At 52.0% G+C, this 13436-nt stretch overlaps 1 protein-coding gene across 1 annotated transcript in view; it reads right to left on the bottom strand.

Annotated features, from left to right (window-relative positions):
* Nucleotides 1-13436, bottom strand: part of LOC105470270 (adenylate cyclase 5) — a 165308-nt gene that overhangs the window by 32368 nt on the left and 119504 nt on the right. The window contains exons 7-11 of the mRNA XM_071092343.1: nucleotides 12455-12596; nucleotides 10102-10242; nucleotides 6266-6288; nucleotides 5190-5334; nucleotides 3554-3651 (exon numbers count right to left, since the gene is read on the bottom strand). Coding sequence (XP_070948444.1) covers nucleotides 3554-3651; nucleotides 5190-5334; nucleotides 6266-6288; nucleotides 10102-10242; nucleotides 12455-12596 — 549 coding nt within the window. The remainder of the gene's footprint in view (nucleotides 1-3553; nucleotides 3652-5189; nucleotides 5335-6265; nucleotides 6289-10101; nucleotides 10243-12454; nucleotides 12597-13436) is intronic.

The raw sequence follows: 13436 nt of genomic DNA, 5'->3' as shown, positions 1-13436 counted from the left end.
AGCAGCACAGCCAGTCACTCTTTGAGAAACAGGGGTGACTGTCTCTTTAGAAGGGCAGAATCTCTAAGCCCCACCCCCTTTCCACTGCCAGGTCCCAAAACAAGTCTGTGGGACTGCCAGGTCCCACAGTTTTTGCTCCTCTATTCCTAGCCAGTTCAACAAGAAAAATGCAAGGATTTCCCTCTGCCCCTCCTTTCAGATGCAGATCACAGGTGACCTTCAGCGCCACCGCGGGTGGCCACCCTCAGACAAAAGAGCTGTAAGTGACTTTCCATCCGGAACTTCCCATTGGCCCTCCTGGGGCAAGGGCTGGCCTGGAGACAACATACCCCGCCATACCACCAGGTGGCTGTTCAAGGGAGGAAGAGTGGCCTGAAGATGCCAGGTGTTGTTACGGGGTTAAAAGCCAGTGGGGGGCGTGAGAGGCAGGTGAACACCTCTAGGGAGGATTCAAACAGCATCTTTGTTCCAGGCCTCCACGGAAGCCAGCACTTAGCTGCCTTCAACAAACGGAACAAGACAAACGAATTCTCTTCAGAGGAAAAGAAAGACCTTTAGAGTGGCTTTTAAGGCTTTCCTAGAGAGGAGGTGGCTAGAGAATGACCTCTGCCAATGTCTAAGCCACTTGGAGGGAATGAAGCCGTTGCAGGCAGGGCAGGTAACTGAGACGACCCAGCCCTCAAGACGCTGCAGAGAAGGAAAAGCAGCAAAGAGGCAGGACTATGCACTCAAGCTACAGGGACTGTCAGTTACAACAGGATTATAAACCAGATTGCCTTTTTTTTTTTCTGAGACAGAGTCTCGCTTTGTTGCCCAGGCTGGAGTGCAGTGATGTGATCTCGGCTCACTGCAACCTCTGCCTCCCAGGTTCAAGTGATTCTCCCACCTCAGCCTACCGAGTAGCTGGGATTACAGGTGTGCACCACCACGCCTGGCTGATTTTTGCCTCACCACGCCTGGCTGATTTTTTGCATTTCCACTGTGTTGGCCTGGCTGGTCTTGAACTCCTGGCCTCAAGTGATCCACCTCCCTTGGCCTCCCAAAATGCTGGGATTACAGACGTGAGCCACTGTGCCCGGCCTCCAGATTGTTTCTTGATACTTGTGGGTCCACATCAGTACAGAAAGATGGGGTTTTATGCCAACAAGGAGCCCAGCTCTGCACAGCCTCAGTGCCGGTGTCAACCAGAGTGGAGCTGGCTGCCAGTGCCTGGTTTTCACCTGTGGCATCCAACAGAGTCACGGCAGATACAAATGTAAGGGAGATCTTTTCATTCTTTTAATAATGTTGTTAAAAATAAAATACACGTCGACATCATGTACCTCCTGCTATGGTACACGGAGAAGGACACATCATCACTTCAGTGGGAGCCTTGCCAAAATCTAATCATGAAAAAACATCAGACGCACTCAAATGGAAACTACAAATTAATTGGCCGGTACTCCTCAAAAGTGCCAAGGTCATGAGAGACAAGCAAAGGCTGAGGAACTATCACAGATGGGAGGGGATGGAGGACACGAATTAACTACATGTGACGCGGGATCCTGAAAAGGCTCCGGGAACACAAGCTGGATAGTGAGGGGGAAACGACGAATTAGAATAAGGTCAGTAGATGAGTTAATAGTATCATTTTAGTGTTGATTTCCTGGTTTTGATCATTATACTACAGTTACAGAAGTTGTCAACATTCGGGGAAACTGGATGCAGGACGCACAGAATCCCTCTCGGCTACTTTTGTAACTTCTCAAAGACCATTGTTTCAACATGAAAAACAGAAGGTACTGGCTTTGGGGACTCTTTTTTTTTTTTTTAAATTTATTTATTATTATTATACTTTAAGTTGTAGGGTACATGTGCATAACGTGCAGGTTTGTTACATATGTATACTTGTGCCATGTTGGTGTGCTGCACCCATCAACTCGTCATTTACATCAGGTATAACTCCCAATGCAATCCCTCCCCCCTCCCCCCTCCCCATGATAGGCCCCTGTGTGTGATGTTCCCCTTCCTGAGTCCAAGTGATCTCATTGTTCAGTTCCCACCTATGAGTGAGAACATGCGGTGTTTGGTTTTCTGTTCTTGTGATAGTTTGCTAAGAATGATGGTTTCCAGCTGCATCCATGTCCCTACAAAGGACACAAACTCATCCTTTTTGATGGCTGCATAGATGAAGCAAGGCTTAGAAGATACAACCAAATTCAACCAGTGGATTTTGAGTAGATCCTGGCTACAAATAAAACTAAAAGTAGAAGACGTTTTGGGGGACAGTTTGGGAAATTTGAATATGGACTGGGTAGTAGGTGATAGTAGGGAATTTATGTTAATTTTTTTGGTATATAAAGTATTGGGGTTAAGGAGGAAAATGTCCTTAAATTAGGTGTACATTGAGGTTTTTATGGGTAAATGTCTTTGTGTCTAAGTTTACTTTAAAACAATCAGAATAAAATAGATGAAACAAACACTGCAAAATATTAACAGTTATTCTATCTAGGGGATGGGTACTGATTAATTACTTTACTTTTCTGTGCATTTGAGGAATTACATAATAAAAAGTAAAAATATGTATTTATGCATACACTTATATGTATGTGTGTATATATATGTATAGGTGTATGTGTATAGGTGTACATACATAAGGCAATTATGTTTCTCTTTCCAAGCGAGACTCTAATGTGAATGACAATTTAACAAACACCTCATTTCCAAAAGCCCTGCATACTTCAAAGTACCCCCCATAGAAGCCACAGGCTTTCTCAGTGACACAGCCAGTCCTCAGAAAAGTTCAGAAACACCTCTTTGTGAAATACTTTCAGAACTTGAAATCCATTCTTAGAAATATCCACAGTAGTAGAAAACCTGCATCTTTTGAATATATATGTATTTTTTTTTCCAAGAACTAAAGGTTACACAGAAAGTGGCCCAGGGAATACTTTGGGTGACTCAACTGTCAGTGGTGGGGTGGGTTAATGGGACGAGACAATTAAGTGATAAAAAGGCGTCTCTTGACCAGGCACGGTGGCTCACACCTATAATCCTAGCACTTTGGGAGGACAAGGCGGGTGGATTGCCTGAGCTTGGGAGTTCGAGACCAGCCCGGGCAACATGGTGAAACCCTGTCTCTACTAAAATACAAAAAATTAGCCAGGCATGGTGGTGGGTGCCTGTATTCCCAGCTACTCAGGAGGCTAAGGCAGGAAAATTGCTTGAACTCGGGAGGCGGAAGTTGCAGTGAGCCAAGATGGTGCCTCTGCACTCCAACCTGGGCAACAGAGTGAGACTCTGTCTCCCTCCCCCTAAAAAAAGCATCTCTCGTACAGCTAAGCAGCGACCGGTGAGAAGTCGCCCATCCTGGAATGAGCACATCATCTTCCTACCCAAAGAGGTCAGAGCCCTGGCTTCCTATCCCACTGAGGGCACACTCAGAAACTTCTCTCCCTGCCTGAGCAAGTGTAGGCCAGACTCCCTGCTCTGTTCTCCTAAATGACCACCCCCTCCCAACCCTGGGATTCCCTGCAGCCAGAGGAAGGAGCCCAAGAGGGCTGGGGATACTCACTGGGGCACGATGGTGATCTGGACAAAGCAGATGAAGAGGAAGACGAGCGAGGCACACGCCACATAGGCACCAAATCGGTCGTCTACCTGCTTGGAGTACTGAGAGGAGACGGGCATGGTGAGAAGGGCCAAGACACCTGGCCCAGTCCACTCCAGCCCTGTCAATCCCACACACCCAGGGCAGCCACTCAGGGCTGGTCACCTGTGCGGCCCACTCCCACAACAGGGAAGACCCGAGGACCAGAGCCAGACTTAGACCCCAGGAAACCATTCCAGATCACCAGACGGTGGTGCCTTTGGAGAGGGCAGTTGAGAGGGATCTGAAACCTTCTGCAGGTGGGTCACCTTCAGAGTAATCCACACTGATCACGGCTGTACATGACTGCACACCATCTACCCGCTAGGAAACATGCCAGGTGTCTACAGGCCTCATCTAGCACCCCCACAACAGCCCGGGAAGTCAGAATATAACGGCTGTCATTTCTTCTTCAGAGATGAGCAAGCTGGGCCTCAGAGAGCTCAACAAGACTTGTCCAAAGTCACATCTGAGGCTCCTCACCCCAGCTCCTCCCATGATACCAATCAGCCACACTGATGGAGGTTGGGCTGGCACAGTCACCCAGAGTAACACCCAAGTCAGGTCCATACACTGCTGGTCCCTTTCCACAGCTCCGCTTCGCTGATTCAGTGTGCTTGTCTGGTTGAATGCTGATGAGCATACCCCAAGTCCACTTTAACTGAACCCTGGGGAGACGCTGCCACGTAGTGCAAAGAGAACTGACTGGACTGGGGTCTGGCTCCAGCTCTGTCGCTGCTTCACTGGGTGGCCGAAAACAGGTGCCCCAACCACTCTGGGCTTTAGCTTTCTCATTCACAATGTGAGGAAATGCAACAAAGAGATCTTGACTATCCCTGCCAACTTTACCACCTTGAGGTCTCAGTGTGACAAAGCAGTTGGGCTATCCATCAACAATGATAATAACAATAATGCAAATAGCAACGAATATGCACCGAACGCCTACTATGCGACAGATACTGTGTCATACATAGAAACTCTGCTGGGCATGGTGGCTCATGCCTGTAATCCTAGCATTTTGGCAGACTGAGGTGGGTGGATCACCTGAGGTCAGGAGTTCAAGATCAGCCTGTCCAACACAGTGAAACCCCATCTCTACTAAAAATACAAAAATTAGCCGGGAGTGGTGGAGGGTGCCTATAATCCCAGCTACACAGGAGGCTGAGGCAGAAGAATCACTTGAACCCAGCGGGAGGAGGTTGCAGTGAGCCAAGATCAAGTCACTGGACTCCAGCCTGGCCAACAGAGTGAAACTCCGTTTCAAAAAAAAAAAAAAGAAATTAATTTCATCCTCACTATAACCCTATGAAGTGGGAATGTTAACTGCCCCATTTTCTAGATAATGAAACTAAAGCACAGAGAAGTTAAGATGTATCCCTTCCAACCAGGGAAGCCTCCCTAGAACTCACATCTTCCTAGGCAGCGCAGCATCAGAGCTGGGGAAACTGAGGCCACCCCTTCCATGGTGCTGGGGGCGGGACGGAGCTGTACTGTTTCCTTGCCCTCCTCCTCCTGGTCCTGATTCAGTACAGGGGCCTCCTTCCCACCCAGGGTGCTGTACCTTCTTCTCTAAGTCAGGCTCCCTGAAGGTCAGGAGGAACTTGCGGACGTGCTCAGACCGAAGCCTGTCAATGCTCCTGGCGTCAATGGCGCGGCCCAGAAACTCATCCACTTCATCCTCAGGGTTCGCACTCTCCTGGGCATTCCTGGGGAGCAGAAGCCACGGGCGTGAGACAGGCTGACCACAGGGGCACCAGCAGAGGGCTGGCTCTTCCGACCATCCCCCCAGACTCTCAGAGAGGCCCGGCAGCTGTCCACCATCAGCCCAATCAGGGCAGCGGGAGCTGAGACTGAGACCAGAAGCCTAAGCTCTTAACAACTGCACAGGTGAACAGACAACTGCCCAAGTCTCAGCCCTTCCGGCTTAAGGGGGTTGTTGACAATAGGCTTTTCTGACTCTGTTAACATATTATATTAGCATAACAATGTGAGCTACCATTGATGGTTTAATTGGACTTTCCCTACAGCTAACAGGCTTTGCTCTTTACCCTCCAGCTCTGCTATCCTCCTGAAAAGAAGCCCTAGATCGGGCAGCGAGAGTTTCTGCGGGTTTCTGCCACGGGGACTGTGGCCCACCTGGTTTCTTTCACCCAGCTCAGGGCACTCTTGAGAAGCAGGTTTCATGTAGACTTGAGTGCTGACCTTCAACACCCTGTTTCTCAGGGTAAAGCCCAGTCCTGGAGTGGAATTTCTGACAGTCATGAGAACCGGAAGTGAAGGAGGGAGATGTGGGCATTGCCTCGGGGCACTGGATGCCAGGCGCTGCTGACCAGTGTGTAAGGTCTGCACTTTCCTGAGGGAGCCCACGTGTGTGCACACATGCACGTGCATGTCACGGAGATAAAATGGGCAGTGCTGAGCCCTGTCCTTCTGCTGGGTGGCCTGGGTTCCTGGGCTGCCCTAGCCTGTCTGGGGCTGCTGCTGACCACCTGACGGCTAGGGGGGGCTCCATTCACTCTCAGCGAAGACTGCAAGAGGGGTCATTTTCCATGGAGTGTGGAGAAACCAAATGATAAGGTGGATTGGGAGATATCCCCTAGACCTGGGAGCAGGAATAAGGAAGGGCATATTACTCACTTGTCCTTGGGGTCTTCAAAGCCCTAAAAGAGGATAGAGAGAGAAAGAGAAGAGAATGAGAACAGAGAGAACCCAAAGCTCAGAGGCTTCTAAAAGGCTGCAGCTCATCTCTCTACAGTCTCCCAAAGGGCGTGGACACAGAGAGGAGTGTCACTCAGGACCTCCTTCCTTCCTCCCTCCGTTTGTCCCTTCCCTGGCAGTGTGGAGCACTCTGCTGGGCAAACAAGAGTTCGGCAAACACTGGGTGAACCCAAAATCCAAATGAACACACCCCTCTTCATTCCCAATGAGGACACAGTTTGAAAATACAAAAAGAGGGATTTATGTTCCTCTCCATGAGCCAGGGCTATCAGGGATTGAAACAGACCTGGGGCCCTGGTGGCACAGAGACTCTACCCCCAGCTCTACCCCCAGCTGAGGGCTCCGGGGAGCCTCAGCAGCCTCTGCAGTCACCTCCAAGTGACCAACTATGGGCTCTGAGCTCCTCCCAGGCTGCCAGCGCCAGCCCAGGATGGCCTGGTAGTTGTCTGCCTAGGCAAACTGCACCCTTCTCCTTGTCCTCTGAGAATGGCCAGGCTCTCCCTCCAGGCTATAAAGTGGTCCCACGTCACCATCCCAGCCCTGGGCTGGAGGCATAGATGTCACTCAAGTGAGCACTCCCTCCGGGGGGCAGGCCTGTGCCTGATGCTCCCAGGATCCCTCAGAGCACAGGCATGGCGGGCAGCGGGGAGAGCTGGACAGGCGAGCTTCCCACGGAAGACCCCCTGCAAGGGGCTGGCCCACTCAATTCCATCCCAGGAGCTGGTAAAAATTCTACTATAGAACCGAGAAGAACTGAGCTATATTACATGCACGCTGGTCTTTACGACTCAAAAATAGGCCGAAATGTTGTGAATAAGCCTGTTCTGGCTTTTCCCGATGCTCCTTTGGTCATCTGTTGAGGCTGGTGCAGGGGACCCAGTTTTTCTTCCTGTGCTGAGTGGGGGGCCGGGACCATGCTACCACACTGCTTGTCATGTTGGTGTGGAGAGCTCAGTGCCAGGTCAGTATGGCAAGTTGGTAACAGGACAGATAACACTGGTCCACAAACCATGGCAGGGGGACTGTTAAGAACACAACGGAGTGGACTGGGCTCAAATCCCGCCGCCTACTTACTCTAACAGTTCCAGGACAGCGGCTACTTGGCCTCTCCCAGTCTGCCTACACTCCCTCATGCAGCACCCGGGCCCCACCCTACTGGCCATTCCTGGGTTTGGTGAGGGGAGCTCGAGCCCACATGTGTCCTCCCACTGGCAACCTTTTTATTAATAAATAACCTTAAAGACCTTATGACACAAGTGCCTAAGCATCAACCAGCACGGCTCATCACTGTGTTTTAGAAGCTGGGTAAAAGCTGGAAAAAGATTTAAGAGGCACTGCTGACTCCGAGTTCAAACCTTCTAACAGCTCTCGGTCACTACTATGTGCTCCCGGGCCCCCATCCCCCCTTCAGTGGACTATTTCTCATAGAACTCATCCAGTATGGGCAGCTCAGGGTGAAAGCTTGCCTTCTGTGGATCTCTCTCCACGATTCCAGGCACGTGGAGCACGGAAAGCCCAGTGGCCCTCGTGGCAGCTGCAGAACCTGCCTCCATCCCCAGCCTAGACATTCCCACTGGCCATGCTGGAGTGGCGCCCAGAGGCTGGTCATTGCTGGTGGTCCCCTCAGGGGACACCGGGCCCAGCCAGGACAGGAGCCTCTGTTCCCACAGCCCTGTTCTTCTGCACTCCTTCCCCTCCCTGCTGGGCAAAGCGACGAACGCCATGGAGGAGACTTCCTGGCAGCCTCCTTCTCCAGAGACTGTCCCTTCGCCATGACAGTCCTGACTGAATTCTTCCAAAGTTCCTTGTCCTAATGATGAACAATATATCTGCCACCCCAGTGCCTACAGTCCAAACTATCTCCTTTAAGACTTCAAGATAACTAAAGATACAGCTTATATCAAACATCACTAAAAAATAACTTTCCAAGAATTCTAAACAGACAGAATCTCTCACCACCAGTCCTGCCTCCCTGCTGGTTGCTCCCTGCCCTTCCCCGGCCACCTCTCTGCCTTCCCTTCCTCCCCATCTCCCTCCCCTACTCCCCAGCTTCCCCTCCACTTCCTGCTCGATGCTCCATGCCTCCTCTCTGTCGGTTCTCCTGCCCCTCTTTGCTATCCCTGCTCTCAATCCTTCCCCCTTTCCCCCTTTCTCCCTTATCTTTATTTTGAGATAGGGTCTCGCTCTGTCCCCCAGGCTGGAGTGCAGTGATCATGGCTCACTGCAACCTCAACTTCCTGGGCTCAAGCCATCCTCCTGCCTCAGCCTCCCAAATAGCTGGGACTGAAGGAGCATGCTACTATGCCTAGCTAGTTTTCCTTGTTATTGTTTGTAGAGTTGGGGTCTCACTATGCTGCCCAGGCTGGTTTCAAACTCTTGGCTGCCCTAACCATGTGGGTACAGAGTCTCCAGGAGACTATCAAAGGGCTGGGATGACAATGGGAAGGGTCGCCAACTGCTCTTTGCTCAGGGGAGGGAGGGTGGTGGCTGGAGCCTTTAGTGACACTGACCAGGTCTGTGGAAAGTCAGGTTTGGAGCCCTGGGGAAGGCCAGGTTTCTCCACTCTGCTGTCTGGTAACCCAGGGCCCCCCCTCCAGAGGTGTCTCTGCTGTCAAAATGTTAAATGGGGGTCTTGGCTCAATTCACTTTTCCTCCTGTACATTTTCCTTAAACTTATATCATCTGCTACTCGTTGGCTAATAAGGAGCAGAGCGACTGGGTCCCTGCCTGTCCCCTCCTCCAGGCTCCTGGCTCTTGTCTGCTGACTCCGCTGGATGTCCACGGAGTCCGCCTCTGATCCCTTCTGCCACAACCTCAACCGAGTCTGCTCCAGAGAGCCCAAACTTAGAGCTACTTGTGCAACATGCCCCTCCTTTGCTAAGTGGCCACACAGAAACACACACACAAAGACAGACACACACACAGAGTCCCTGTGCCATCCCTCGGCCCTTCCTGGCGTGGGTGACTCCCATCTGGGAACCTGGTGCCCCTGAGCTGAGCAGCATGCCTGAGGGGCAGAAGCCAAGCTCTCAGACAGAAGGAGAGAAAACGCCACCACGGCAACGTGGCTCCTTCCTCCTCTTCCCACCGAATCCATCTTCCTGTCATTGCTGTCAGAGCCCAGGCAGTGCATCCTGAATTCACCTGTCCCGGTGTGTGCAGGTCCCTGGAGGTGGGGCTGACACCCAACCATGGCCTCCCCGACTTGCTCAGGCCCTGTGCTCCCACTGGAAGGCTGGCATTAGTGGGGGGTGTTTCTCAGCACAGAGGGCAAAGGGGACCACCACCTGGCACTTCCCAGAAAGCACTAGGATAGTTTCTGAGCAACTCAACCAAAAGATGTGGTTTCACTTGCCTGGGAAATGCAGGAGGTGCTGGAAGAGGGTATGACAAGCTGGTGCCCACCCAACTCCCCAGGGCCTCACCAGACAGTGCCAAGAGACAGCTGGCCGAGTCTAGCCAGACATGCCTGCTTCCAGGCTATGCCGCGAGCTCTGCCAAGAGGGAGGGAGGAAGGGGTGCTGCTAGTCTGTTCCAAAGCCTAATGAGGCATGCCATGGGGTGGTGGGAAGAGCTTGGGGCCAGAAGCAGGTGCCCTACTCCTAGTCAAAGTTGGGGTAAACCGCACTTCCATTTCCTTGTCTGGCTCCCCAGATTCCCTTGGGCAACACAAAGTGTCTGGTGTGGGCCTCGCGCCCACAGAAGGCCCTAGCCTTGAAGAGTATTGCCCACAGACTGCCCCACCAGCCACTCACCATCCGCTTCATCTCCTTGGACACCTGGTTGCCACCCAGGTGGTTGTAGAAGGGGCGCTCAGCCCCCCAGTGAGGTGGGTTGTGCCCGATGGAGTTGGTTCTCTGGCGGTTCATCTTGGCGATCATGGCCTTCTCTTCTTTCTGGGAGATGAACACAGATGCATCAGCCTGCAGGCAGGGTCACCTAACGAGTCCAAGTGGTGAGCTCCTCACCCTCCCCCAAACACGGTACCTGGCCAGGTAAGGGGCTAAGGCAGCTGCCCTTTCCTCTCAGCAAGCCCTGGAGCCCAGAGCTCTGCCCGGATCCTGGAACATCCCAGGCAAGCATCCTGGATCCCTCCAAACTCCCTACTGCCAGCCCTGGCTGGCTCAGGTGGGAGTGGCAAAAGATGATGAGAGTTGGTCTTGTGAGAAAGCAAAGGGCTTGGGAACATCTGCCATTTGCAAAGAGTTCTCCCTATAAGTTTGACTATAAGATTCCATCCTGGGTGCCCTTCTCTCCTCTGGATGGCCTAGGCTCCCAAAGGCCTGAGCTGTCGCGCCCGGCTGCCCGCAGTGTGCTTCCTCACCCTAGTCCGGGGGGCAGGGCGATCAGCGAGGGCTGAGCTTGGGTCTCCCAGGCAGCCAGGCCAACTCGTGCCTACGCCTCCCAACTTGGTCTCTGGCAGGCTGTGGTGTCATGTCAGGCTTTGCTCATGGGCAGGCCAGGGCTCAGGGCAGGGTAGGGCTCTAGCTATAGCCTCAAGGGTGGGTGGGGCCTGATCTGAAGGTGCCCAGGGGGTGCCAGAGGGAGAGGAGACTTGGGATCACAACCTCTGCTCAACTTCTCCAAAATATGCTATAACAGAGACCAAAATATGCTATAACAGAGAGGGCACCAGGACTCACCTGGGGCCCAAGAGGGCACTTCCAAAGAGGTTTGGGTCAGTGAAGTTATGAGATTCAAGAGCTGACAGGCATTGTACAAATACACAAACGGAGTCTCAGTCTATGGGCCAACACACTCCCCAGGATCTTGTCTATCTGTCTGTCTATCCATCCAAATGGGTGCAAGAGAGCTGGAGACCTGAGGCAACTCTCCCCTCAACTCCCTCCCTTGTCAGATAAGGTGACGGTGGGAACACACAGCCTGCTTCAGCTGACACTGCTGGTGGGGGTGCCTGTCACTCTTTCTGTCTCCATTTCATCCTTTTTGGACCACTTGTCCAGCTAGAAGAACCAAGAGCCAGAACTCAGGGTCTAGGACAGGAAGCTGTGGGAGGCCTTGCGACCCAGGCGCCGAGAGGAGAGATGTGGGAAAGAGCCCGGAGGACCCAGTTCACTGATACTGTGGCCAAGGAACTGGCCAACGCTTACAAACGTGTCAAGGAAACCATGAGGAACTGTCCCCACAGGGCCCTGAATCTCCCGTCCCTCTTCCTGGTGCCTGTGGGGGGTCTGACACAGCTCCCATGAAGAGCCCCTGCAGCCAGGATCTGTCCCCTGGGGCACTGCACAGTAGGATACGGTGTCCCTCTGATGTCCCTCTCGGCACGGGCACCTGCCCTCAACAGCCCTGCCTGCTGCCCTTTAAACATCGCCTTTGCTGTCATCCTAGACTCTCTGAACTCTTCTCACAGCTTAATTTTGTCTTTCATTTCACTTCTTAGGAAGAGAAATGAGGAAGCTTTTCTCTATCAAAGGGCACTGACCGACAGATAAATTCAAAAGAAAGACTCATAAGTAAAAGGCATTTTAGTTTAGGAAGAAATAGAAAATGTTCTCTTGATTTGCTTTAAAAATTAAGAACATGGAACATGACACTATTAAAAATAGAACACTGGAGTCTGCTAATAATTTAACTTTATATTTCAGCAAGTGTGGGCTGAGACAAAGGGGGAAAAAGAAAGAGACTAGAAAGGGAAAGGGGAAAATAGGTTCAAGAAACAAAGATACATAGGCACATGTGGAGATGAACTCCCATCTATGGATCAGAGAGGGAAGAGATTAGGACAAGTGTCCACCCAGTAAAAGGCAAATGAAAAGGAGAGAGATGGAGATAAAACATATGGTATCCACAGACTCCCTTGATGCTGATCTCCAGCTTGTGGACTTTTGATGTCTTGTTGCTAATTTGAGGTCTGTTGCATTTTTGCAAAAGAAGCAATATTAAAAGATTCCCTCTTTACCATCCTTTTTGCAAGGCCTAACTGCCGGGGTCCTTTTTAAGATGCAGGAACCACAACGGCATAAGAAATTCATGACTTCACTCAAGGAAAGAGAAGAAAGCAGCAGGCCACGAACATGTTCCTCCCTGGAGGAAGGGAGCCCCTCAGCCCCCCGGCCCCCGCCCCCCCCCCCCCCGCCCACAGACCCGCTTCTGGGTGCAGCGCAGGATGAGGAAGGTCTCGATACTGTGCTCCTTGAGGTAGGCGTTGCGCTCGCCCCCACAGCCTGGCTCCACCTCGTAGTCCCCGTTCAGGTAGTTGAGTGTAGCCTTGGTGATGTGGATGCGTCTACAGCAGGGCAGGGATCAGGGTGGAGAAGGCAAAAAATGCAAAGTCAGAATGTCAGCTCCCGTGAAAAACCAAACTGCAATTAGTGGATTCATCACAATTGAAACCCTAGGGCCCCAAGCTCTGCTCAAATCCTAACCTCAACCTTGCATGGTACCCTCCATTACTATCAAGTGGGCTCTCGTGTCCACTGCAACCATACTATCTCACACTGAACATCCTGGCACAGACCGCTACATTAGTGTGCCCAAGAGAACATGGCCACCAGTCTTGCAAACTTTGCAAGCCTCACACTCCTGCTCAGAAGCCAGCAATGGCTCCTGCACGCGACAGGATGGAGTCCAAATTCACAAGCCTGGCACTCATGCCTTCTGAACACAGGCGCTGTTTCTCCTAGCCATCCCTAAAAGGCCATCTGCTCTTCTCCCATTCCTTGGAAATGCTGTGTTTCCCACACCTGTGCCTCGCCTTGCTGTGTTCCCTCTGCCTAGCAGCAGGCTCTTCCCACCCCACCTGCCTCACCCCTCCCAGTCCTGCCTCCTTTATGGTCTAGTCATCCCAGAAACTATCTGTGCTTCCTCCCTCCTCCAGAACTCTATCACACCTCACCAGCCACTACAGTTTGGCTCAATATCTTCTGGGCCAAGGCTCAGGGAAGGGTGACATGATGCTCCCACAACTGACCAATGGTGGCACAGGAGATTTGGCAAGTAGAGGAATTTCTACTTCCACTATGCTCACCCCAGCCCCACCAGGTGCTTGCTACCCATCCTGCCCACACCACCCTGCCCCACCTCGCCTCTGCAGGATGGTCACCCTGGGTGGGCTTGAGTGGGAACC

The sequence above is a fragment of the Macaca nemestrina genome, chromosome 2 (genome assembly GCF_043159975.1).
Source record: "Macaca nemestrina isolate mMacNem1 chromosome 2, mMacNem.hap1, whole genome shotgun sequence".
In the NCBI taxonomy this organism is placed as follows: domain Eukaryota; kingdom Metazoa; phylum Chordata; class Mammalia; order Primates; family Cercopithecidae; genus Macaca; species Macaca nemestrina.
The sequence above is the reverse complement of the archived record's forward strand: the minus strand, read 5'-3'. Positions and strand labels throughout refer to the sequence as shown.